We start from the raw sequence: 24,914 nt of genomic DNA, 5'->3' as shown, positions 1-24,914 counted from the left end.
TGTTTTCTGTCAGTAGCTATATTCCTTATGGAAGAACCTACATAATAAAGTTTCTGTTCTGCTTGTGCAAATATGTCCAGTCTAATGTTTTTTTTAAGTCAGTATGGCATGGCCATACGCATGACCATACACCCTCCCTAACTCAGTGCTTCCTGTAACCCCAAAACAATAGATGCTCAGTGGATAACAGCAACAACAACAATAATAACTTTTTAATAATAATAATAATAATAATAATAATAATAATAATAATAATAATAATGATAATAATAATAATAACAATAATAGATGATGAGTGGACAGATATAAAGTGCCATTAGATTCTCCCACGAATCTGAAGCTAGTATCAGTAAAAAACAGAAGATAATGCAAAAAATCCTTAAGCTCTTTGTTCTGAATTCAAAGTGCACAACATGACTACAATTCATGCACAAATAAAATGGACCTCTGAAAAAAATAATATTTTTCCATATATATATATTTATGTTCCTGCACTTCCTTCAGCAAAAAGGTAAATTCCCTTAGCTCCTGAGGAAGCACTAGGCAAGGTGCAGGTGAAATGAACTGTTCAAGCAGAGTTTGCTGTGACTATTTTGGTTTTCATACATAAGGAAGAAACTCACCAGCCTGTGCCACTCCTGTAACTTGTATTAGCGACACTGCCTTTTCTCAGCAGTAAGTTAGTCTGCAAACCTACACTAGTGTAATTGAAGAGAGATGCTTATAAAGATTTAAGAGGCTAGTAAATCCCAACTTGAGAAGCATATAAAACATTTACATAAATGCTGTATTTTGTTAACATAATCTGTTTGGAAAATTTGTTGTAAGCCTCATCGCTGTGTATTTCAATCCACATAATGTATCTACAAAAATGATATAATTTCTAGAATTATGTATTTTATTTTCCTTCCAACCTCCTTAGAGCCACTATTTTTCTGTCTTCTATTTTCTGACATTTAAAAAAATAAAATCTACACAGCGGCACCAGCCTCACAGTTTAGCCACAAATGAGGCTGCAGGATCATTGGTATACCACTGTTAGGAAACATACATACTGCTGGTATTCTTACTGGAAAGAACTTAAAAGAGGTTCTTGCAAACTTCAGTAAACTTCACAATCTACTAGAAAAGAAAAAATAAACAGTACAAATTATGTTTTTCCGGATCCAGAAATCCGGTGACTATTATACGTATCACTCAGACAGCAAGAGAGTGAAATTCTACGGCCAAAGACAGCTATCCATTTGTATTTCAGATGGAGGAGTTGAATCAACAAGGGATGGCTGGAGGATATTTACCTGTACAACGAAGGTGTGTCCTGGTTTCAGCTGGGATAGAGTTAATTTTCTTCCTAGTAGCTGGCATAGTGCTGTGTTTTGGATTTAGTATGAGAATAATGTTGATAATACACTGATGGTTCAGTTGTTGCTAAGCAGTGTTTATACTCGTCAAGGACTTTTTAGCTTCCCATGCTCTGCCGGATGCACAAGAAGCTGGGAGGGGGCAGAGCCAGGAGAGCTGACCCCAGCTGCCCAAAGGGCCATTCCATACCATACGGCATCATGCCCAGTATAGAAACTGGGGGGATTGGCCGGGGGGCAGCGATCGCTGCTCGGGAACTGGCTGGGCATCGGTCAGTGGGTGGTGAGCAATTGCATCGTGCATTGCTTGTTTTGTATTATTTATTATTATTATTATTATTATTATTATCCCTTCCTTTTCTGTCCTATGAAACTGTCTTTATCTCCACCCACGGATTTTACTCCCTCCCCCCCATTCTCTCCCCCATCCCACTGGGGAGGGGGAGACTGAGCGAACGGCTGTGTGCTGTTTAGCTGCCTGCCGGGTTAATCCACAACAAGGTGTCAAAACACTCTGCCTATACTTAAACTGCAGCCTATAAATTCAGTTCAGATTGCTTTTCATGTTCCAATTCAGTAAACCAAGTATGATTCCCAAATAAAGCAACTCGGGACTACAGAGTCCTCAGTTCCCGCTCGCTTGGGTCTGCCTACCAGCTCCCCAGCTTACGGAGAGCGGTGTGTATGAAATGAAGAGAAACGAAGAGAAGAATCTAATGGTGCCATCTGCCGACAATGGCACATTTCTTATTTTCTTACTTGGATCATTGCTTTCATTCTGTACTCTGTGGATTCAAGAGTTGACTAAAACAAGTCCCATAGTGCCAGCCTGACAAAGGCAAGCCGTGCCTGGTTTTGAAGTAAGTTTTTTGGTCTTTTCCATGGATCCTCAACATATGTTGATGAAAACTGTGTGGCATCTTTTCTGGTTTGAAAAGGTTGAGCTTCAGAGAAAAAAACTTCCTATGTGCCAGACCACCTTTGTTTTCTATTACTTGCCAGAAAAAATGCAATTCTGTTTTTCATGATAGCATGACATTCCGTGAAACTATCAGGGAGTAAAACAGAGGCTATTCTGTCTCACAAACTGCCAGCCTCACTGCCAGCCAAGCTGTGAATCTCACTAAGCAATTTCACATGAAACAAAGATTCATTTTATTTCATGTAATATTATGTACATATGCATGTATCTATATTTCAATGTAATATTCATAGAACATTAGCTTGCTGAACGGCCAGGCTAGAAAATTCAGTCTGTTAATCTCTGGTAAGATGAACTGAACAGCAGGATATCATTGGTTCTATTATAATTTGGGGTTTTTTTCAAGTTAGGCCTTCATTTTTTGTCTGGTGCTTCAACCTCTTCTCACTCTCAAGCAGCAGGGCGGATACCAAACTGTAGCTATTAATAGTAGCTGTTATCAGAATATTTTGTGATAGCCATACCTTGTACTTACCGGAAAACTGTATCCCCAGTGATTAATTTCCCCAAACAATTAAAAATACTAGCCTTTCTATACAGCGACGTGTATGAGGAATAAGAAGGAATTCGTACCCAATGGAAACGTAACTGGTAAAAAGAAAATGAACAGGTGCCGAGTGGAGCTGACAGAGCCACAAGGAGGAGCTCAAAACCTGCCCTAGCCAGAAAATGAGGCCTAGGAGGCATCCCAGGGAAGGGTGAAGCGCAGCAGTTCTTTATTACTGAAAAATTTCAAGTGAAACAAACAGAGAAAAAAAAAGATTCCTTCAGGTTTCTTCCAGGATAGCGTAATTCTGGTTTGTACACTCTCTCCGACCCCACCATTCAGAATGAGTAACAGTGCTAAGTAAGATCTTGCTAAAGAGCTGAGCCTTCAAATGCTGTAAGGAAAAACAGCCGCACCGTTTCTGAGAGAGCCCATGCCCACTCAGCTTTCCACGTCTTCCCAAATCTTCTTCCTCTATCCTACTCCTCGGTCGCAGTCTAGAACTACTCTGAAAGACAAGGTAAACCCAATAACCCCAGCTGTTGCCATGGGAATGCTTCACAATTTACCACCTACGTATCCGCATGAGGAATCTTTGAAAGAAAAACCCTTGCAGAAGCCATACTTGCCCACTCTATACTTGATGGAAGAAGTTTGACAGAAGGTTACTGAAACTTTTGAGAAAGACTATTTTTGCATGATTGCCAGGTCAATTTTTAGGGCTGGTAGCTTTAAAGACTCGCTTGAATTTTTCGAGTGTTGTTACAAACTCGTATTCTAAATATTTGTTATAGATAAACATAGGAATATCTTAATATTTAATATTGCTGTTACTAATGCTAGTAACAGCAAGAAATTCCTGCATTACTAACTATTTCAACAAGACTACTGAAATATGACTGCACCTTGAATAATGAAAAAATCATTAGAAAAGATTGTGAAGTACCTAATTCTCATGTATTTCAACTGGAAATGGGCAGCTGAAGGGGATAGCTGGGCCTCACTCACTTCGGACTGGAGTTTTAGTCCAATGACAGAGGTTGTATAACTTCATTAAAGCCTCATGTCTCGTACAGGCTGAAGCTGTTCGGTACGTTAATGACCGCTTGATAGGACATGCTGCGTTTCAGGACTCACAGAATGCTGTAATTCTAAAGCCTGAGAATTACAACAGAAAGAAAGTATCTTGAGAGACCCATCCCTGCCCCAGCTCTCCGTTTATGCTGTAATGGACAATACTCTTCCCCTCATAAGCAGGAAAACAGAACATATTAACTACAGGGTTATAAAAAAGTCTGAGGCAAAGCTGATCCTGTTCCACACCTACTGATTTTAGCCACACCTCACTATTGTAATATGAAAGAAAAAGAAAAAAAAAACCAACCCCAAAACAACCAAAAGGAAAGCAATCCGGTGTGTGGCTGTGATTCCAAATAACAACAACAGTGTGTGCAGGCTCATAAATTCTTCAGAACTGACCAAGAGGAAGCACGTTTCATGATGACACAATCTTGTTGCTGTAGTCATTCATCGAAGGGAAACTCCCACAGGAAAAGGCATAAAGCTGCTTAGGGAAGGCTAAGAAGCTGCTCAGTGCTAGTCAGTCAAACATTGGGTTAGATTCACAACAGAGCTAAACATGAGTACCAGCCAAGGCCCTTTGCAAATTTTTTCTGGGTCCCTCAGGGGTAGTTCAGGGTGTGGTTTGGCCCAGCAAGGAACTTCTTACAGACCTTCAAGTGCAGCTGGTGGTGCCAGCAGCACACATACCTCTTTCTCCTCTGCCAGACCCCTCTGGCTGGCTACTGGAGGAGGGGCACCTTGGGGAGGCTTCGGCGAGCACCATGGGGAAAGCATCTTCCTGGGTGGGAATGAGAAACAGACCATGCAGAACCTGAATGACCGTTTGGCTGCCTATCTGGACAAGGTCCGTTCCCTAGAAGCAGCTAATGCTCAGCTGGAAAGCTGCATCCTAGAGTGGCACAAGACAAAGTCTCACGGAAAGAGGCATGACTTCAACCAATACGAGCAAAACGTCACTGACATGCAAAGACAGGTAAGTCAGAGCTGTAAGTGACTATGTCATTCTATGCTCTTTTAAGGCATCTGGGTACTCATTTATGCTGATGGCTTTCCTTTAAAGAAAGTTAAATAAAACCTTTTAAATGTTAGAAATACTAATGAAAGTAGTTACAGGACCTGGGCATAAATATTCTTTGTGTTCACAAGGAGGAGAACGGGGTGCAAGAAAGAAAGGCTGAAAGGAGACAAGGGGGGATTCTGCAGACTGGTAGTATAAAGAGATTTGTCTGCTACCAAGTGTTCATTTCTGTACATGAAACTGTGGTTTGAGTAACTACATCTGGCAGAATTTGGTCTTTTTGACTGCACATGTATTCAAGCAAATTACAAAGCAGGCAAACTGAAGAGACTGCCTTCTTTCATGCATGCTGTCTTTAGACGTACTGTTGCATTTCATTTCTTTGATTCCTGTGGTAGCAGACAATGAAACTACAGGAGTTTTGGGTCCAATGAGCTTATGTAATCAGATGGAAAAATACTTCATTGTAATTAAGAAAACAGCAGTGACAAATTCCTTGTGGATGTTTTCACTATAATTAAAAGGAGAATTTCTGGTTCCTGCCAGTAGTTAATATTAACGTTCGACAGTAACTCTTTCAATCTCCCAAACTCACGTGTCTTCAAATTTAAGCATAATATTAATCTGTATTCATAATGAACATACTTAGCACTGTAACCATCTGTGTGACTAATCAGCGTAATTAACTTTACATAGCCATATGGGGCAAAAAACAAAGCTATTCCAAATGCGATGTTGTAGTTTTCCCTCCACTTTTTATAATACGGTTACTTGGCATTCTCAAGACCCTGAGAAATTTTTTTCAAAAGGGCTTGGAAATGGTGTTATCCCGCATCTTTGCTGGTTGAGGCCAGGGACTTAATCAAACTCCCTGCTCACTGTTAAATATATTGCCTCCAGGCAGAAGATGAGGCACTCTGACCACAGACAATGTGTAAGGAGAGCCAGAATTGTCATCACCTATTTCTGTTTTAAGGATAAAGAAAGGTCATCCGTCTCCAGACTTATCACTTTTCTTAACTGATCCAGAGCTAAAAACTTGTTCGTCAAGAATATAAATGTGTTCACATTGATTTGGAATTCATAAATCAGAAAGATTTAGGAAGACAGTAAGACTAAAAACATAATGCTGATTGGGGTAAAGCCCTCACTTTTGAATAGGTTGTACCCAAAACGCTTATTTTTAACACTCACCACTTAAATAGCTATCACTGGCGACAGGCACCTGTTAGGCTGATGGCTGTCTCAGCCAGTCTGTACCGAATGTGGTGCTCATGCTGGGGAGGAAGGGCTATTAAAGGATTATTTACAGACGACAATTCAGTGATTTAACCCAGAACTTTTACTTCCCCTATAAATTATTGCAATTAGCACCATGACTGCCAGCAAAATCAGTGAAAATATAGCATCTATTTATTAACCATAATTAGTTAAATAAGTTAATTAACCATGAATTAAAAAGGTGAAGCTGAATAACACCTAAAATGAAATCTAGACAAAATTTAGGATCCTATATCCAATAGCCCAGAAAGTCTATGATGTACTGGCTGTCTAAACTTGGAGGCATTTAATCATTTGGATCCTACATTTCGGACCACGCTCTTCCCTGGATACCTGAATTCTGGATGAACATGCCAGATGGAGCAGCAAGTTGCCTTGCTCCAGCCTGACTCCATTCTAACCCAGACACAAACTAAAACAGCACCGGTTCTTCAGGTAAACGTCTCATTCAAACATCTTGTACTGCTAAATAAGCAAACTGATTTAGAGAGCATTCAAGGAGACAGGACCAATGCTGTTGGACAAAGGACACAAGACATGCTGAGGAAGAAGTCAGTCAGTTCTTGAAAAAAATCTGGTTTGAGAAGGAATTTGAGTGGATTTCGTATATAATAATGTATGAGTTCTTAATTCGGTTATCTGTAAGTTTGCAGATTGATATTAGTGAGGCACCCATATTCATGACGGATCTAGTGAAGAAATCTGTATAATTATAAACAGATAAATGTCCACATTTGAAATGCACTGCTAACTGGCATAGCAATCAATATCGTACAGCAGCTGGCAAAACACCAACAATTGTAATTCCTTTGTTGCATTCTTTATTCCTTCAGATTGCACAGAGTCATAAAGCATTTATATAAATGTGTTGCTGCGTTGCATGATTATGAAGTGGCACAAAGTCGAAGAGCTCATATGTTGCCTTCTCATTGCCTTACTACCTTCCATAGTAACATTTACCATTCTCTAAGAATGGATTCAAGAATTGCCTCTTCTCTGACAACAAATTTCAGGCAGTGACGCATTTAGGGTATTGTTACACTTCTTCAGCTGGCCCTGATCATGTCCCAGGGCAGTATCCAAGGTGTGCTGCTAATTGCTCAAGAATGTACAGTCTGTTAACAGATTAGTTAAAACATTCCACAGGCACCTTCTTTTTTACTATGAGATGTAAACTTTTGACACTTCAGGACAATTTTGTCATTTCCTTTTTTCTTTGTGATTCATTTAGGTGTGGAAAGTTTTACTTCAAGGTGCTGAGAGCTCTGTAAACGGCTAATGATTTCTGTACAGCCATAACGCACCTTGTTTTGCTATGTAAGTGCTGAGTGAAGGCAGCTGTTGGAACTGCAACCATATTTCTCTTTCCTCTTTGTTAGAAAAGGACGTGACGTCCCACAATTATTAGTTCCTGCTAATTATGTATGAGTTCCCACTAGAATTCTTTCAAAGATTTTGAATGGAAAACTGAGCTTTTCATATTCAGATCTATAGTTCAAAGCCATTTCATGTTAACAGGGACTTACAAGTCTTTTCAGTGCATACTGAGTACACCAAATGAATGATGCAGCGCACTTTCTCCTGCACCTTTCAGGGCAATTTTCAACATCCCAAAGCAAAATCAGAAACCTGAATTAATCACTCCATGCTGCTGGATGATTCAGTACAGTTATAGGTGAATAACTGAATGGACCATGACAACTGGATGCCAGTGTTATTTTCAAAATTACAATCCACGTGACTCCAGACTGAAGCACATGGTGGGCTTGAGGGGTCCTGCTCATGAGTTGCTGCGACCATCATCGTTACGCCTCTGCATCACAACACTGATTCAGGAAGGTGTTGATACACATGCTTACTTTTTAGCATTTGTTTAATTCCAGCATTTTGATTGTACTCAGACACAGCTTAATGGTTCTTACTGAAATTTGCCCCAAAGATGACGAAGGCTACTTTTCCAGCAATGCTAAACAGCATCAAAATCAGTTCACAAAAAAAGAGAAAGACAGTGATTGTTATTCTGTAATATACCATGAAGCTTGTGTAATATTCATATCCTCTACCTGGCTAGGAATAAGATGACTCCTCCTGCTTCATATCCAGAAAAGTAAGACACAGAGGAAAGTAAGATTACGGACAAAAATTGCAGAAACATCTAAGTGAAGCAGAAAACTAAGCTTCTTTTATTCATGTACTCTCCTTAACATGGGACTTCTACTATGTAGATGCTTCCTACAAGCAGCAGGAAGTCTAAAACAGCACAGGTTATTCACCACCGCCGTATGGCAACACTGAGTCTCCTGTTGGATTCTCTGTTTTCCAGATCGAGGATGGCAAGATCACCAATGCCAGCATCCTTTTACAAATTGATAATGCTAACATGGCATCTGAAGACTTCAGGCTCAAGTAAGCTCTTCTTTGGTTTCCTGATTAAGTGTGAAAGACAATTAAGCAAAATACTGCTTTTTCTTGATAATCCAATGTGAAACTGATTTTACTGAGGTTTTACGGTGATACTGGATAAATAAAACCAATGTAGAACAAAAGAAAAAAAAACACTCAAAAAGGGTAAAAAGGATGTAAAAACCACAAATGATTGCTGAACAATCTTGAGTCACCCTGTTTATGATACTTAGTTCCGGTCCTGAAGAACAGGTTTTACAGCAGACACTTGATACTTGTGACAAAAGGCATTTAAAACCCTCATCTGGGAACACAAATTAACTCTTCTCTGCACTATGCTTCCCCAGTCCAGCCCAAATCTATTTCCTGTACTTATCACCTCTTCTGTCCAGCTCCGCAGGAAATACCTGTCCTTTGGTATCTTCTGCTTTGGATTCTCCTAAGTTTTGCCACAGTAAATGGGCCAGTGCTTCCTTGGATACCAGTACACAGTTTGATTTTTCAGTACATTGTTGAAAGATAGTTCAGACCAATTAAAGAGCCAAAATGTTTGGACAGAAAACTTCCAGACAGATCTTTGCAAAGGAAAGGAGTTTATATTTCTGTAAGTTAGACTTCTTAGGAATCACAAAGATTTGTCTTAGCTTCAACAGATGATGATCAGCTATTAAAAAAACATCCCAGCTTTTGGTAATACTGTAACAAACTTAAAAGACTCTGAACACCGTAGGCCTTATCTAGCCTTGCCTTCCTTTCTTTATCATTCAGTAGCGTCATAAAAAGGAAACAGTGAAACCACTTTGAGAGACTGGAATCATAGAGTGAGTCTGATGGCTTGAATGTAGACACATCAATACAGCCCACAAAAAATGAAGTAAAGGAAGAGATTCAGAGGAGCAAAAGTGCTTCATATGCCCAAGGGAAGATAGGGCAGCGTCCTTCTGACTTTGACTCACTACAGGTGGCAAAGTGCAAGAGGTTAGAGAGGAGTGTTAATAACTGGCTTCCATGACATTTTTCCTGTTTTCTGAAGGACTGAAAAGTTATAATTTTGGAAAAGCTACAGAAAGCATTGATTGTTAATACTGTTTTCACATCTTTATTGGTAAATTTCTGAGAATCATGTTCTCAAAGCCTTCACAACCCAGTGAATGTTAAAATGCAAAAAGGAAAATGAAAGAAAGAGCAATTATTTCACACCATATAGGAGGAGTTGTGAGGAAGACAGAAAAACAATAATGAAACCCATCTTATTTTTAAGACTATTCAAGAATATTCAATGAACATATTTTAGAAACAGAATTTGTTTCCTTGGTTTTTTGTTCTCCCTAGTTCCCTACATAGAGGACTTAAGCAAGTCTACTTCTCTTTGATCCTACTTATACAAGAGGCTAGAAGCAGTCCGTTCTCAACAAGCACACTTTATCTTCTTTTTCCTCATAAAGGTATGAAGCAGAGAAGTCTCGCAGGCAGGGAGTGCAGCTTGATGTTGAGAACCTGCGTAAGGAGCTCGATGGCCTGACCATTGTTACAACAGATCTGGAAATGGAAATTGAAGGCTTGAGAGAAGAGCACATCCTCAGGAGGAAAGACCATGAGGAGGTAGAAAAAGTTCCACTTGGTAAAATCCTATCACACAAATCTTGGCTACCATGTAATTAACTTTGAGTAAGATCCACAATCTATAAACGGGATTGATGATTCAGAACCCAATCGTGTTTCTGAAGAGCCAATAAGAGTCAGATGAGGCACAAAGTTTGTGTACTACTTTTCCAATTAAATTGGGATTTCAGAAAGGGTAACAAATTGCTGTATTTTCTCCCACTCTTTTCTAGTCACCTACCCCTCTGTCATACGTAGCTAATAACAAATCACGTATTCAACAGAAATGTTCTCAGAAATACTTAGATATAAATACACAGAGATTTCAAGTAAATAGGAGATGTTACCGGTTGCTGTTGAGTTCTGCTCATCACAGACTTTCCCCTCAACTCTGGATATATCATTTCACAGAATCACAGAAGCATGGAGTGGCTGAGGTTGGAAGGGACCTCTCGAGGTCACCTTGTCCACCCCCCCAGCTCAAGCAGGGTCACCTAGAGCAGGCTGGCCTGAACTAAACAGACCTTGAATTCTTGAAGGATCAAAATTAAAAAGAATGGTTGGTGAAGTTAAGTAAAATTACTTATTCTTGCAAAATCCTAAGCACAATAATTAGATAATGCTTAATAATTGTCAAAAAATGTGCTGCTCTGAATTCTTCCAGAGCTATACCACAGTGGTCTCTGTTATTCCCACATATATAATACCACTGCTTGACAACATGCTGTTTTCATTTTGCTTGATCTGATGTTGTTTTCAGTTATTACCTAATGCAGAACCAAACATCCTACTCGGTATCTGTGGATTATTAAAACAGAGAATAGAAACACAAGGGTTACACAGCAGTAGGTGAAGCTGTCTTTGACTGATCCCCTTATAGCCAAGGATACTACCTAACAGCTATAATAAAACAGTTCTTGGAAGCAGGGCAACCAACAGAGGCATCAGTATGTCCAGCTGACCTGCATTTTGGAGGCCATGATGTCATACCCTGAAATGCTACTTTGCCTGGGCGCTTTTGAAAATGGTAGCTAGGACATAAGGTTGTGCTACACCGAAAGGAATGTTACCATACCTGCTTGACTTGTCCTGTAATTATGTTGTTTACAAAGTAATTATATGCTTTAATCCAATTATTCCTTTAACAATTACATAGAACTTTTACATTACTCTCCTGTAAACTTAGTTATAGTTCCATAAATATTAACATACAGGGTAAGAAAGATGAAATTACTGTTAGATTTTTATGAAAGGGTTTGGGTTTCTAATAGATAAATAAATAAAAAATGTCAGCGTTTCTTCATTAAGTATGTATCTTCCAGAAACATTATATGAAAATATCTTCTCACACGTTTTCTATTGAGTTCTCTAGCACAGTTCTGCCAACGAAGCAGATATAAGTCACTGGTTTAAGTCACATCATATATATCCATATCCATATATACATTTCCCAAATAGTGTTAAGTGAATATATATAACAATTAACCTACCATAATGAAAAAAATGAACTGAAGAAGACAAGACAGGAATGAAAACTTTCCACTTTCATAAACAAGTTTGCTTGTTTCCTCTGCTAATATATGAATAGCATATGGAAGCAAATCGCTCATCACAAGACTTCAAAGTCAACATAAAAGTAAATGCAGCACCTCCTGAAGACTTAGCCAAGATTCTAGCAGAAATAAGAGAAGATTATGAAGCCATAATTGAAAAGAATCGTCAAAGCCTGGACAGTTGGTACAAAGAGCAGGTAACAGCTATTTTCTGCTCATTTCAAAGATCCCTGTTGCTGTACATGACTGACCAGAATCAGTAAGCTTTTCTCTTGCTTTTTGCTCCACAGAGCGCAGCTATGTCTCTGGCAGCAACTCCCACTCCAGAACAGATACAGTGCAATGAGAACGAGATCAAGGATCTAACACGTACTTTACAGTCGCTGGACATCGAGCTGCAGGCACAGATGAGTAAGGTATCTATTGTAGACATCCCTGGCTGGTCACTGTTACTTCATATATTCTCAGAAATTGTCATGGACCAATTCTTCATTTAAATCCACAGCCTAGCATAACTTTATTGTAGTTACGAAAGTGTCAGTGAAATTGGAATTTGGACCATGCCTGACTTTGCCAGAATATGCAAACTAGATTCAGCAACTAACACCAAGAAGTGAAAAATTTATGTCTCTCCTGAGAATAAAATATGGGGAGAAGAAAAAGAAGAGATGGGATAGCTGACTCCATGATCTAAAAAGAAAAAATGTCCAAGAAGACAGATAGTAATACAAATTTCATATTTACAACCCCTATTATAATGTGTGAAATATTTGAACTGTGAAAAAACTTGGTGGGGAAACTTCAAAAATACTACTCAGCTCTTGTACAGGTTAAAGCTCACATATCCATGACTTGGAGACTTTGCAGCAATTCTGGACAGTGAATGCAGAAACCGGCAAAAGAGTCAACAGTTACAGGAGCACAGCTTTCGAGCAGAAAGGATATGGCAGGGATAAATGACTCAGGTTTTGCCTCTCATTATGCACACACGACACAGCTTCATGATTCTGCTGTCTTCACATGAATAGTCATGAAAATGCATAAGTATGGAAATTACCACAGTCTTAATTTTGCAATCTTCTAGCCAGAACCCAAATTTACTTGCATTTCTGCATTATATCTACCACATAAATAATAATCATAGTATTGGTATTATCTGCTCTGTCAGAAACACATGCTGGAAGACACCTTGGCTGACACTCGGAATTACTATGCTGTTGCACTTCAAAACATGCAGCAGATCATCGCCAAATGTGAGGAAGAGCTAAGCCAGGTTCGTCATGACATTAAGCAGCAAAATAACCAATACAAGGTTCTTCTTGGGATCAAAACCCGCCTGGAGAAGGAAATTTCCACTTACCGCCTGCTGCTGGAAGGGAATGTTGACGGGTAAGGCAAAGCTGCCCTGACTGGAATAGATGAGAAGAGAGTTCTCATATTTGGGTTATTTGTTTGTTTGTTTGTTTATGCTTAATCAAAGCTTGTGAGTTCCATACTACATCAAGGGTTGGTATTTAATGTGATGGATCATAAAAAGCTTGAGCCACTTAGAATACAGAGAAACTTGTACCCATGTAATTTGGATCACCTAAATTAATATAAATTTTTATTAAAAAATAATAATTCTACATTCCCACAGCATGCCTATCGCAGCATAGGAAAAAATGCCAATTTCAGTAAAATTCATAGTCATTTCCTATCTTCAAAACAAGTTCTAGATCAAAAAGAAGCCTGGAGACAAGTTTAGATCCTTTTTGGTCAGCCATCTGCAGTTACAAATGCCAGCACACAAAATCTGTACAGTATGCCCCTCTGCTGAGGGGTTGTTTCTTTCCCCCTCTCTGCCTTGTGTGAAATCTCTGCATTCAGAAATCTTTGGGCCTCTCTATTCTTTATTCTCTCATCTTACATACAGAGTATGTCTTATTTATACAAAATCAGAAAAAGAAAGATTAGCAGCCTTTATAACTGAAAATCTCAGGGAGGCAGGACAGTATGGCACCAAGTACGGGGTTATTTGTCAGAAGCCAAAATGGGATCAACTTGAGCAACTCAGAACATATGAGACACAGTGCAACTGTCCACAGTAGGAGCAAAAACAAATGTACATGGGAACAGTTTCAGGTGAGAGTATCTGTACCTAAGACTACTGAAGAGGAAAAGTTCTCGTGGTATAAAAGCATCTTTTTTTTTTTTTTTTAAAAAATTTCATCTCTTTTTATAGTTGTATGAGGTCTCCTTAGAATCAGTGAGAAGAAAGGGATGAATAACTTCTTGAAATTAGTATAATAATTTTTTTCCTCTGTTTTGTTATCTTTACAGGATAGCAAGAAAATCTGAATCAAAAGCTAAAGGTAAAAGTCCCTTATTTTGCTCTCTGTAGCGACTCTCAATTATTGTAATTTCCAATCAAATTTTACTCAGGTAATTTTAACCTTACATGAATGAAGTATGAAAGGTTTGCATGGCAGTTAATTCTCGTGTAGGCCACATTTGAGAGCAATTTCAGTGATTCATCGGCCTTGTGAAGGGCTGCACTTCAGAGCACATTCTGCTGTGTCTGCCCACTTGCGGACTATCTTCAGACTGACCTCTGTTAGTCAAACACACTGTCCAAAGCTCAGACTCAAGACTAAAGCTTTCATGGTAGAGGAGGAGGCATAGAGACTCCATTTGATGACTAAAACAGTCCTAGGGCTTGAGAGCAAACAGAAAATCTGCATGTCTGGAAATTCATATTCTGGCATGAACATGACCTACAGACACTTAGGTTAATCCGCTCTGAAGTTAGATTTGCATTGGCTGGGATGTAGCTGTATTATTCATTTGCCCTGACCTGGACGAGACTCGTGGTGACTTTCTGGCAGTACATTTCAGAAAGAGCAATAACAAGTATTGGCTTAAAGGGAAACGTAAAGATAAATCAGTTGAGGAGGTAGCTGCTAAATTACTGTAAACGAAGCTTTCCCTGCATCATCTTGTCTCAGCATTGCTTTTTGTCTAATTAACCTTTCTTTTTCTTTCAGAACATGCTAGGCTGACCAATCGAAAGATCAAAGCAATTGTCCATGACAGTGTGAATGGGCAGGTGGTATCCTCCACCATCAACGAGATACACCAGCAAGCATGAAGTCAAAAGTTCTGCTAACTACTGGCTTTCCTAGCGGGCTAAGCTCTGACAACGCTTCTGTGCAACTACGTGCTGTATGTTGGTCTCCCTGTGTGTAAAACAGGGATACTATAGGGAACTCTCCTAAAATGATTTGCAGCCTAATAATGAAAAGTGCCATACAGAGCTAGGTATAGCTGATATTGTTAGTTTAAAGAGCTTTTAGTCATCAAAACGCCAAAGAAAAGCTATTCAATGAAAATGACTGGCTGAGCTGCTAATATATATATATTATGCACATCTCACTGGGGCATGAATCTCTGTCTGTGATTCATTTATTGCTCTGCAAATTAACTATAATTTAAAGTGAATAATCTCGCAGCTTTTCTCCTGGTCTTATGTCTCTCATCATATACCTCACTGCAGCCAATAAATTCTTTTCCATTACTTGTTCTGGTCGTTGGAATTTCCAATTTTGCTTTTTCTTACATATGCACCAGCCCAAAGTGGCAGTGTTACTGACATAGGTCAAGACTGCAAAAGCCTCATTGTTTCAGGAGCTATAAAACTGGAAGGACACAAAAAAGAAGAAAAGAGGGGGGACAGGTTACAGGTGATATTTACATAAGCAAAACTATTAAGACTTCCCTATATACAACTTTTCAATGTCACCATTTAAAACAGCATTATTAGTGAGGTTGTAAAGCACACGTTACTAAAATAGTCACCCTAGAAACACTTCTTTATTCTTCAGCTTTAGAGAAATTTTCTTTAACTGTCTTTACACACTTTCCTTCAAAGATTATACGTACTTTGCCAGATACTCTGATTCTTTCTCAGTGACCTATTTAATCCAAAAAAACATTTCAGTTATTTGCTTTCATATTAATGTTCATTGTTTTTGTTGACGGGTTCTGTGGTCAGGACAGACTGGTATAGGCAATGCATACTAACGTAAGGGGAGAGGCCCAAGTTCTTTAGCCAAATCCAAGCTGCTTCCCCTTTCTCAGCAGGACACCCTAACAGCAACGGGAAAATTTCCGGTGATATGCAAAACTAAACTGAGCAAGAAAAAGAGACCTATTATTAGGACTGTTTAGACGAGGAAGACTGTAAAGCAGAATGGAGACAAAATGAAGCATAATGAGTGTCTGTACGCATTTGCATTCCAAAGTCAACGTCTGCATGTAAAACAGTGTGTTCAGGGCAGTCTCATATTCATGAGCGGAATTGTCATTGTACTCTTTCATACCTACTCGTAAGGGACTTTCATAAAGGCTTCCTGTTACCTGCTTTGCTTTGAAACAAGGCTCACAAAAGAAAAGGAAAATTTCAAAGAAAATGCAGATTTAAAATAAACAAAGTCCACCTCGATGATACAATGTTTTTTTACTGGCGTGTTAGGACCAGTTCACGATTCCCCTTTGCCCCCCACCCCCAACTCTCCACCCTTGTTGCACAAAGAGATCCCAAAAGCATTGAATGGATTACCTAATGGTTTCTTTAAATTGGGTAAAACTTGTAATACAGGATTAGTAACTCTTGGCTAATTAACAATGTCCTTCCTTATGGTTTACCAGATCCAACAAGCCAGACCTGGTGTTTGTAGCATCTGGACAAAATGTGCCTAGGTTTTCTTGAATAATTTTCTGTGTTACTTAAAGCTATATTCATTTATCAAATTTACAGAGCATAACCGCATTGCTGTGATACAAATAATTATAAAAACTTCCAGGTAGCCCCTTATTGCTAAATCAAAGGAAAGTATCTATGCTTTGCGCTAGGTTTTGATTGTGCTGAACTACAAGGAAAGAAGAAGGAAAAACGAGTAATTGAAGTGCTTTCTAGAACACGCCTGTCTTTATTTCACATTCTTGAGCAATGCATTGGCTTTACTCATGTCCTAGTGTCCTCTCATGCAGAGGTGAGAGATGCACTCCCTGTATTCTCGTGTTATGCTCGGCTATGGTCCAAACGGTACTGGCTAAGACGCAGCAGAATTCCCATTCCACTCCACGGCTCTGATGATTTTAACCTTCTCTTACAACTGTGGCATTGCATTCTGTAATGGTCAGACCAGTACAGCTCACAACACTGACCTCACAGTTCACTCCGATTACTAACATCACACATCGATGGCTCTAACACATCCATCCAAGTTCCTGTCTTTTAATAAGTGAAGTAAACCTATTAAGGTATAAGGCTTAAGGACTAATTAGTCCTTAAACATATAAATATTAGTTACACTATATTCTGTCTCTAAATGAAAGCAAGTATTCTATGGCAAAAATTGCTTATTTCTGGAGAATTTCTCATGGCTTTAGAATATTATGTATAATTGCAGATTTCTTTTTTGTTGAACAGCTTATGATACTGTGTCACCAGCCATATGCTGCCCTATATCTAGTGGTTATTCATTATTTCTGAATTTATGTTCTGGTAGATAAGCTATGCATTTCTAAATGTATTTAGGGTAGGTCTGCACCCTAAATAATAAATAATGATACTAATATTTACCACTTGCATGCACTGTTAACATTTTATTTTCACCACATGCTGAGAGATGAAGTTAGGGAGATAATGAATGGGGGTAGTATTATCATTCCCATTTTATTGCTTGAGAAATTGGAAAAAGCGATGACACAACTTGCTTAAGGCTGCAAAGAAAGTCACTGATAGCGATTAAATTAGAATTCATCACTTCACAGCTTCTACTTACCCCGGCTATTAGATAATACAACTTCCGCGAAGAGCAGTTCTCTAGTTACAGCAATCCTTTCTGTATCTGATGGCACTGAGGAGATAATTTGATTGATTCATTTCAAGTGTGTACTGCCGGTCAAGACCCTGCACACACTTTGATGATGTTCTTCAATTTACATGTGAACCCTACTAAAACTAGCCCTGTGCAGAACACTATGCCTGGGTGTCTTTGGTGATTTTGTAGTATTTGGGAAACTTCAAAAAAGAGATGGCATACGTGCTTCTTTCTCCCAGTCTCGGATCAGTGTCTTGAAGGAAAGGAAATCTTCAGGAGTGTGATACTGTATTGCTTGAAAAATTATTTTATTACTTCACTTTATTAAAACTGACTGAACTCTGCTAGCTGGTATTTATTCTACTTCAGTATTAAATATACACAGAAATATTGTTTCAGCGTCAAGGAAGTGCCTTGACCCAGGCCCGAAGAAACTGCAATTTTAAAAATTTGAAGTATTATAAAAAATGACACACTCAAAGTGAATATATGCTATTTCCCATAAATGGAAGAGGATAGCAAAAAAATATCAGTAGGAGATAATGTAATTTCTAAGTCTAAGTGAATGATGTAACAACACTTTTGCAAACTAACAAGACACAGGAACTCACAGTCTATAAAAGGAGGCTGAAACCATCAGCATTCACAAACCACTTCTTGTAGTTTCACCTGCCATTTAAGGAAGTCCTGCACTAAATAATCCTCCAACATGATTTCTAACAGACTTGAATGCACTCCAGAATGTGCATGAGTCACCTCTCATTTCACTTGTAGAAATGTTAAAACTTATTAAGGTATATTACAATACGCAGCTTTGGTAAGTGAATTGTTGATCCTCTGGAAGAAGTTTGCAATGAGGTAATGCAGTAATGGTTTGTGCTATTAATCACACATTCTTTCTGGTGATGTGGCCACACATTGGCAGGTTTGTTTCTTATTTATGAACAAGACATTTCTGTAGAATGCAAAATTTTTGCTTTCTGCCTGCCTTGTTAATACAGATGCAAAATTAATGAAGTCATTTCAGAAAGAGAAGAAAAGAAAATCTGGCATTTATAACACTGCTAAAAACACTGTTTGCATCCAATTATTGAAGCAGAGAGAATAGGTAGAAGAGCCGGTAAAACATTTCACAATGTCCACACCCTGACCTATAAATGTTTCTAAAGTTTTGCTGGGAGATGCCTGTTCCTGTGTATGAATAATTTAGAAAAGGGAAGGATCTATAGACAGGGAAGCAAGGAAAGAATAACGCTTGAAAGCCCTGCAACCCCCCCTGTCCTCCCCACGTCCTGAATTATACAGCAAAAGCATCTTAGTTATTGACTCTACTTGTACATTTGGCTTTGTGAAATCACAAGTAATTTTTTACTACATATTGCTCCCTCATAATTCCTTCCTCAGTAAAAGTTTTCATTTCTTTCCAAGTTGTATTTTTATATTTTTAACTGTATGACTACTGAAATGACCTACTTGAGCCACACATCTAGGGCGTAAAATAATTGTTTGCAAAAATATCACATTAAACGTAAGCATCAATATATTACAGTTTGGACTGCCCCTATGATAGAAGCTCATAGTACTAGACATGACCTAATGGTGAAACAGGTGCATGGCTGCTTGTTCTGGACATTTGCCTTTTGAAAGTCTGCATATGCATCAGAAGCTTAAAGGCATAAAATCATAACATCAGCTGTGGTAAAGACACTTTCAATAACTATCTAGACTTCAAGGGTAAATTTTTTTGCTTTCCAACATCCTAAGGACAAGTCAAAAGGAGTTAATTTGATAGGCTGTTACAAGGCTCTATAGAAAGCAACAAAACTGAGGGAGATAATTTGAGAAAAATGTATTTCAATTTAGAGGAATAATTATTTGGAGCGGGCAGGGAAAAGAAGGAGAAACAAACAAGCTGAAGTAGCTGACAAACTACAGAGTACTTCTTTATAATAGAAGTTAATAGTCTGCCACTTTTGGAGAAAAAGTACCAGCTTTGGCTCAGATCTACGCCCCTAGATCACGCGTGCAAGAAACTAAAGCATAAAATGCATAAAACAAATATACTGGAAGCGACTCTTGCCGGAGCAATTTCAGAGAAGGAAATCTGTAATGTTGCTGCAAGTAGACAGAAATTGCAATTTTAAAGTTACCAGTGCAGGAAAAAAAACACCTTTTCATTCCTTATTAGTGAGACAAATTATCAATTTTTGGAAGCCATTTCAGTGCCCAGGCTCTGTTTCATAGTTAATCTCACCACAGAACAGTCTCAAGCCAGTTACCAAGACATTTTGTGAATGGACGCATTCCACTGGAAATAACATTGCTACTATGCAGAAAAAAAAAAAAAAAAAAAACCATAAAACCAAAACCTTTTCTTTAATGTCTAGAGTTTATTGCTGTCTAAAAATTAAGATACTCAAGCATCAGTCATAAAGAAAGGGGCATAACTGGAAGGCATAATGAACATTCCTGTCCTCAAAAATTCCGCTTTCAAGATTTAGAAAGATAGATAATACTTGTTGCCATTGCTTACAAACTCACTGCCATACACAGTGCTAAACTCTTGTAATTACAGCTTGTGGCTGTGAAGGTAAATATTACTTTAAACATTTGGCCACAAGAGTTATGCAAAAACTTTTTCTTCTGGATATAGGACAAGAAAAGTAGGTAATATGTGAAATTTTGTTATGTAATATGTGAATTTCCTTAACCATGTTCAGGTTCCAGCATGGATTCTCCCATTGTAGCAAGTAATAAGCAGATTCGTACACGTAACTCTCTTAAGAAGGCATGTGGTGGCCTCTAGTGACGAACAGGTTTATACACATCATGTTCTGCTGCAAATGGCATGCAAGTGGGACTGCTGTGACTAAGCATTACCACAGGAACCACTCCTTTTGGTATCTGTGCCTTCTGTGAGGCTCCTAAGGCTACTGAACAATTTTTATCTGGCAATTTCTGTTGAAGCATTTGTGTAATGGACATTCCTAAAAGTGCACAACTTTCTCAAGGGGAGTACTGAGATGTATTTTCTTTTTTTTTTTTTTTTTTGTTGGATACCTGATTGCCTGACACAGATCCTGAAGCTGGGATAGTATTTCAGGTTCCTTCTCTTTACAAAGCAAGCAACCCATCGTTTGCTTCTGGTCGTACAAACAGTGGGAGAGGGGATGCCACGTGGCCGCTAGAATGTACTGAAAGGATGATTTACCAGAGTGGTCCCCAAACAAAAAGCTGCAGTCATGCAACTGCCCAGGCAACTCCTGACAGTTATAAGTGCAATTATATCCTTGAAAAAAAACTTAAATTCTTCTCCTGGTTTGGGGGTTCGAAGCGTGATACAATTCAGGTCCCTGAAACCACAAGGATTTTTTCTTTAAAAGCTAGCAAAAAAAATCTACACAAATGTGAATACAATGCAATACAGTCTGTTTGTACATATCTTTTATGGCATACTATCAGTGTGTGCATATATTTGTACAGGGCCATGAAAATTGTATTTGCTTACTGAATCATATGAATATGTAATATTTTCTCAAGGATACTGAACTATTCCACCATTACGGAACTGAGAAAATCAGTAAGCTGAAATATTCCCCAGCTTACTGGTTTTCTCATTCTACTGACACCTCAGTTGCACGTATTTTTTACAATGAAAAAAGATCTGCCTGGTAGTCTTTTAGATTATACTAAAGCTGATATTAATGATACTTTTAGGGGAGAGAAAAGAAAAGGTTCATTTGTATGGCCTGGAGCTGTTATTGTTGGCACTGAAATCAGATTCTATTCGAGGAGAGCAGCTAAGACAGGAAAGGCAGCTCCTGACTTTCATTTTCAACCTGTGGCTGGGGAAGGATGTAACCACCACTCCAAGATCTGGAACACTTCTTTAAGTGTCATACTATTTAAAGTAATGTTTTAAATTTACCTCTCTGGTCAAAAGCTCAAAGCAGAAAGAAATAAGGTGTAGTGATTTGATGGTTAAGATATTTTTATTCAACACAAGATAAAAAGGAGAGGGAAATGTGGAAAAAATACATATGTGAGGAAGACAGCATAAGATCTTGTGCTGCAAATGTTCAGGGCTTAAGTGAATCCAGTTGAGTTAGTGACATCATCTGGACCTTTCTCTTGTCTGATCACATGCAGCAAAACACAAACCATCTTTCTTCACTCTTTGGAGAGAGCAGTCTTCAAGGGTGCAGCATGCGCATTAACAAATGGTGCAAAGACAGTTTGTTTTCAGGGTGGAGAATTGTCCTAAGTAGTGGTTTTTTTACTCATTCCGAAAAATCTTAATTTAAAATCTGCTATTGGCTCACATCTACATTAGAAATTGACTCTGATTTTCCCCTGAAAGCTCACCTGTGGTGGTGCATTCATGACATCATCTTACAACTGTTCCCTTAGTTGTAAACCACTCGTATGGCATAAATCAGGAAGTAATTTCTCACAAGTATGTTAAGAACAGAAGGAGGGGAATTTCTCAGACACAGAAATATTGAATACTGGCATATGGCTGGAAGATTGAACACGGAATTCCTCTTCCTTGAATGCACTTTGTACAGTGGAAGTCCTTTCAGGACTGTATTGCAAGAGATCTTTCAGATTCAAATCCTTACGACACAAAATCCAAACTGAGATCAGCAACATAATTACAGGGACTAATAAACAGGCATTGGATTTCACTCCTAGAATGGATCATCACTAAAGACTGAACTAAAAGATTCTTTCTTTATTTAAATCTTTAAGTCAGCCAAAAGAAAAGCATATATTCCACCTAAAGGCAGCATAAATGCAGAACCAAAGCTGGGTGTGTCTTTTTTCCTTGAACTCTCAAGACTGGTTACCCACAACTGGTTAGTAAAGGTGAGTAATACTGAATGGCATGCACATGTTATCATAACCCTGCATGACTTATCTTCACTGCTCTCTAATATACATCAAACTTGTGTCATACAGGTGAGATTTCTTCATGAAATCAAACAATTTATTAGTGTTGCTATAAATGTTTTATTATGACTACACACAAACCATTCCAACTGAGCACGTCACTGAAGAAGCGTTACGCCTGAATCCACAGCCTGTCCTCTACAGACTATTCACAACTGAGTCTTGAGCTGGAAACCGCACTGCTGAACTAAAACATCAGCAAGTGTTAACAGCACGTCTTTAACATTGACCAAAAACGCAGATATCGGATAATATATTTTTAGGTTGCTCAACATCTATTTAGATAACTTACTGTTACAACCAATAACATAAAAGAAAATTAAAACTAAGGCAGCCCATATTCTCCCTGATAATACTTGGGCATAGTCCAAGAGGTAGTGGAGGTCAATGACCACTCCCAGCTGACAGCTGTACAGATTTGTAGATGTGAGCCATGACGAAGCCACTTGCCCTTCAGCCAGTCCATGGGCCTCACCTTTGTTCCATTTACTGGTATAGATATAGTCTTTGGTATTCACTCTTGCAGTTTCCAGGGATTTATATAACTATTCAAGCTATATTCCATGAAAAAAAACAGTATTGAACCAAAAAACAGGAGCAAACCCCACCTCTGGTAAGAACGATACCTATCCTGATCTTAGTAAATATTCTTGCAAATATTCCAGCTTATTTTTTGGAATAGAAGCACATATAAAATGGTAAAACCAGAGAAATTGTTAGGAAACAATTTGGAGAAGAAAGAAAAAGAACGCTAAGAAAATTCAGCCCAACATCTTTTCATACTAGGTCTGCATGATGCTATTGCTCTGTGCTTCCAGCTGTATACGCCTTGAACACTTCTGTCAAGAGGATTCTGGAAGAAAAATAATTGTTGAAGGTTCAGCTTGACCTAAAGTAGCAGAGCCAGAACACAAGGCAAATGTCTGACCTCATCCTGATGTCCACTTTAATTCAGATCACCGTATAAGGTGAAGTTAGAGAAAAGTTTAGAGATTTTTATATATCAGTGAATTTTATTTCTCTATCAATCTGAAATGAATTACATTTCTTACATTTCTAAACAGTACCCAACTTCCGTAAATTTCAAACACCTGACATTAACAACACACACAATTAGCTTTTGATATTTAAACTATGTAGCTGCTTCTCCATATGGAGGTGGGGTAGTTGTGAATACAAAGATTAGGAATTTGACCCACAAAAGCCAATCTAGACCTTTGATGACATCTTGTTGTATTTATAGGCAAACACAAAAGCTAACAAATAACCTTTGCCATTTGCTCAATAAAAGAAAGAATGGAATATTCAAGTGATGTTTAGAAAAAATACCATCAAGGTAACATGGAAACTAATTTTAATAAATACTAAGGAGACAAAGCAGAATGTTTACTCTTAAATAGACTATCATAAAATACTGTCAGAGATCCAGGCAGTGAAATATACAGCCAAGAGACGTAACTGTAGCAGGATCTCTTGCTGTATTCCTCTTACAGCTTTACAGGTGTAAGCTCTGCCCTACTACCACGATCAATTCTTATTACTCAGTCCAAATATTTTTAATGAACAAAAGACAACCCACCTTGAGTTTCCATAGTGACAGTGCAAATGATACGGCCTGTGTACTTTGATTTCAGCTGTCATAAATGTTTTTCATTACCAGTTACACCCAAAGAAGTTCAAGGTCCAAAGACAATTCACAGCATCCTCCTGCAAAAAAGTTCTGCCCTGAATGCTGATCACTTTGGTTTGGAAGATGCGTATTTTCAGAATAGCTAAGTACGACAGTTTAACTTGATCCAATACTATTTAGATTAATCTGCAGCATAGTAACTTAAAAAACTTAGCAGTACTGATTCCCTAGTATGCCAGCTTAGGTGTTCTCAGAAACCTGAAGATGCTTCGAATATACAGTTTAAAGCCTCCAAAGCACAGTGTCTCACCAATTTCCTTGCCCCAAGGGTGAAGATCAGTATGTACAGCAGCTGTTTTCACTAATACAAGCAATATGTGTTAATTGCTCTACCTGACCAGCTGTACATTAATAATACATTAAAGTACTGTCAGTGCAATGCCCCAAGGAACTACACCTACGTACTGTCCCAATGCACACCTGCTACCTGCTTTCCTGCAGCACTAATAACCCCCTCAGCAATCAGTTTCTTCCCTTGCTTTCCATTTTATCTCTGCGTTTTCTGTATCAAAAGTATATACCATAATCAGTTTAGGAACCTCAGTATGATTAGAAGTAGGATTGTTGGGTTTCTTCTGAACAAAGGCAGCTGATTTCTTGTTAATGAACTTAACACCTGGCTTTGTGACAGAAC

The 24,914-nt window shown here is 38.5% G+C and overlaps 1 protein-coding gene across 1 annotated transcript; it reads left to right on the top strand.

Annotated features, from left to right (window-relative positions):
- Positions 1–4,285: 4,285 nt before the first annotated feature.
- KRT23 (keratin 23) lies at positions 4,286–14,900 on the top strand. Its single transcript, XM_009489310.2, has 8 exons — positions 4,286–4,886; positions 8,536–8,618; positions 10,061–10,217; positions 11,806–11,967; positions 12,061–12,186; positions 12,939–13,159; positions 14,093–14,124; positions 14,797–14,900. The coding sequence occupies exons 1-8, from the start codon at positions 4,470–4,472 to the stop codon at positions 14,898–14,900; spliced, it is 1,302 nt and encodes a 433-aa protein (XP_009487585.2). The 5' UTR covers positions 4,286–4,469.
- The last annotated feature ends 10,014 nt before the right edge of the window (positions 14,901–24,914 follow it).

This window comes from Pelecanus crispus, chromosome 18 (genome assembly GCF_030463565.1).
Source record: "Pelecanus crispus isolate bPelCri1 chromosome 18, bPelCri1.pri, whole genome shotgun sequence".
NCBI lineage: Eukaryota > Metazoa > Chordata > Aves > Pelecaniformes > Pelecanidae > Pelecanus > Pelecanus crispus.
Note: the sequence above shows the minus strand (reverse complement) of the source record. Positions and strands in the feature narration are given on the sequence as shown.

Excerpts from the sequence above, each read along its gene's own strand:
- KRT23 (XM_009489310.2), top strand. The coding sequence starts at position 4,470 with ATGAGTACCAGCCAAGGCCCTTTGCAAATTTTTTCTGGGTCCCTCAGG. Across the intron at positions 13,160-14,092 it reads CTGGAAGGGAATGTTGACGG|GATAGCAAGAAAATCTGAAT; the intron begins GTAAGGCAAAGC and ends TTATCTTTACAG. Across the intron at positions 14,125-14,796 it reads ATCTGAATCAAAAGCTAAAG|AACATGCTAGGCTGACCAAT; the intron begins GTAAAAGTCCCT and ends TTTTTCTTTCAG.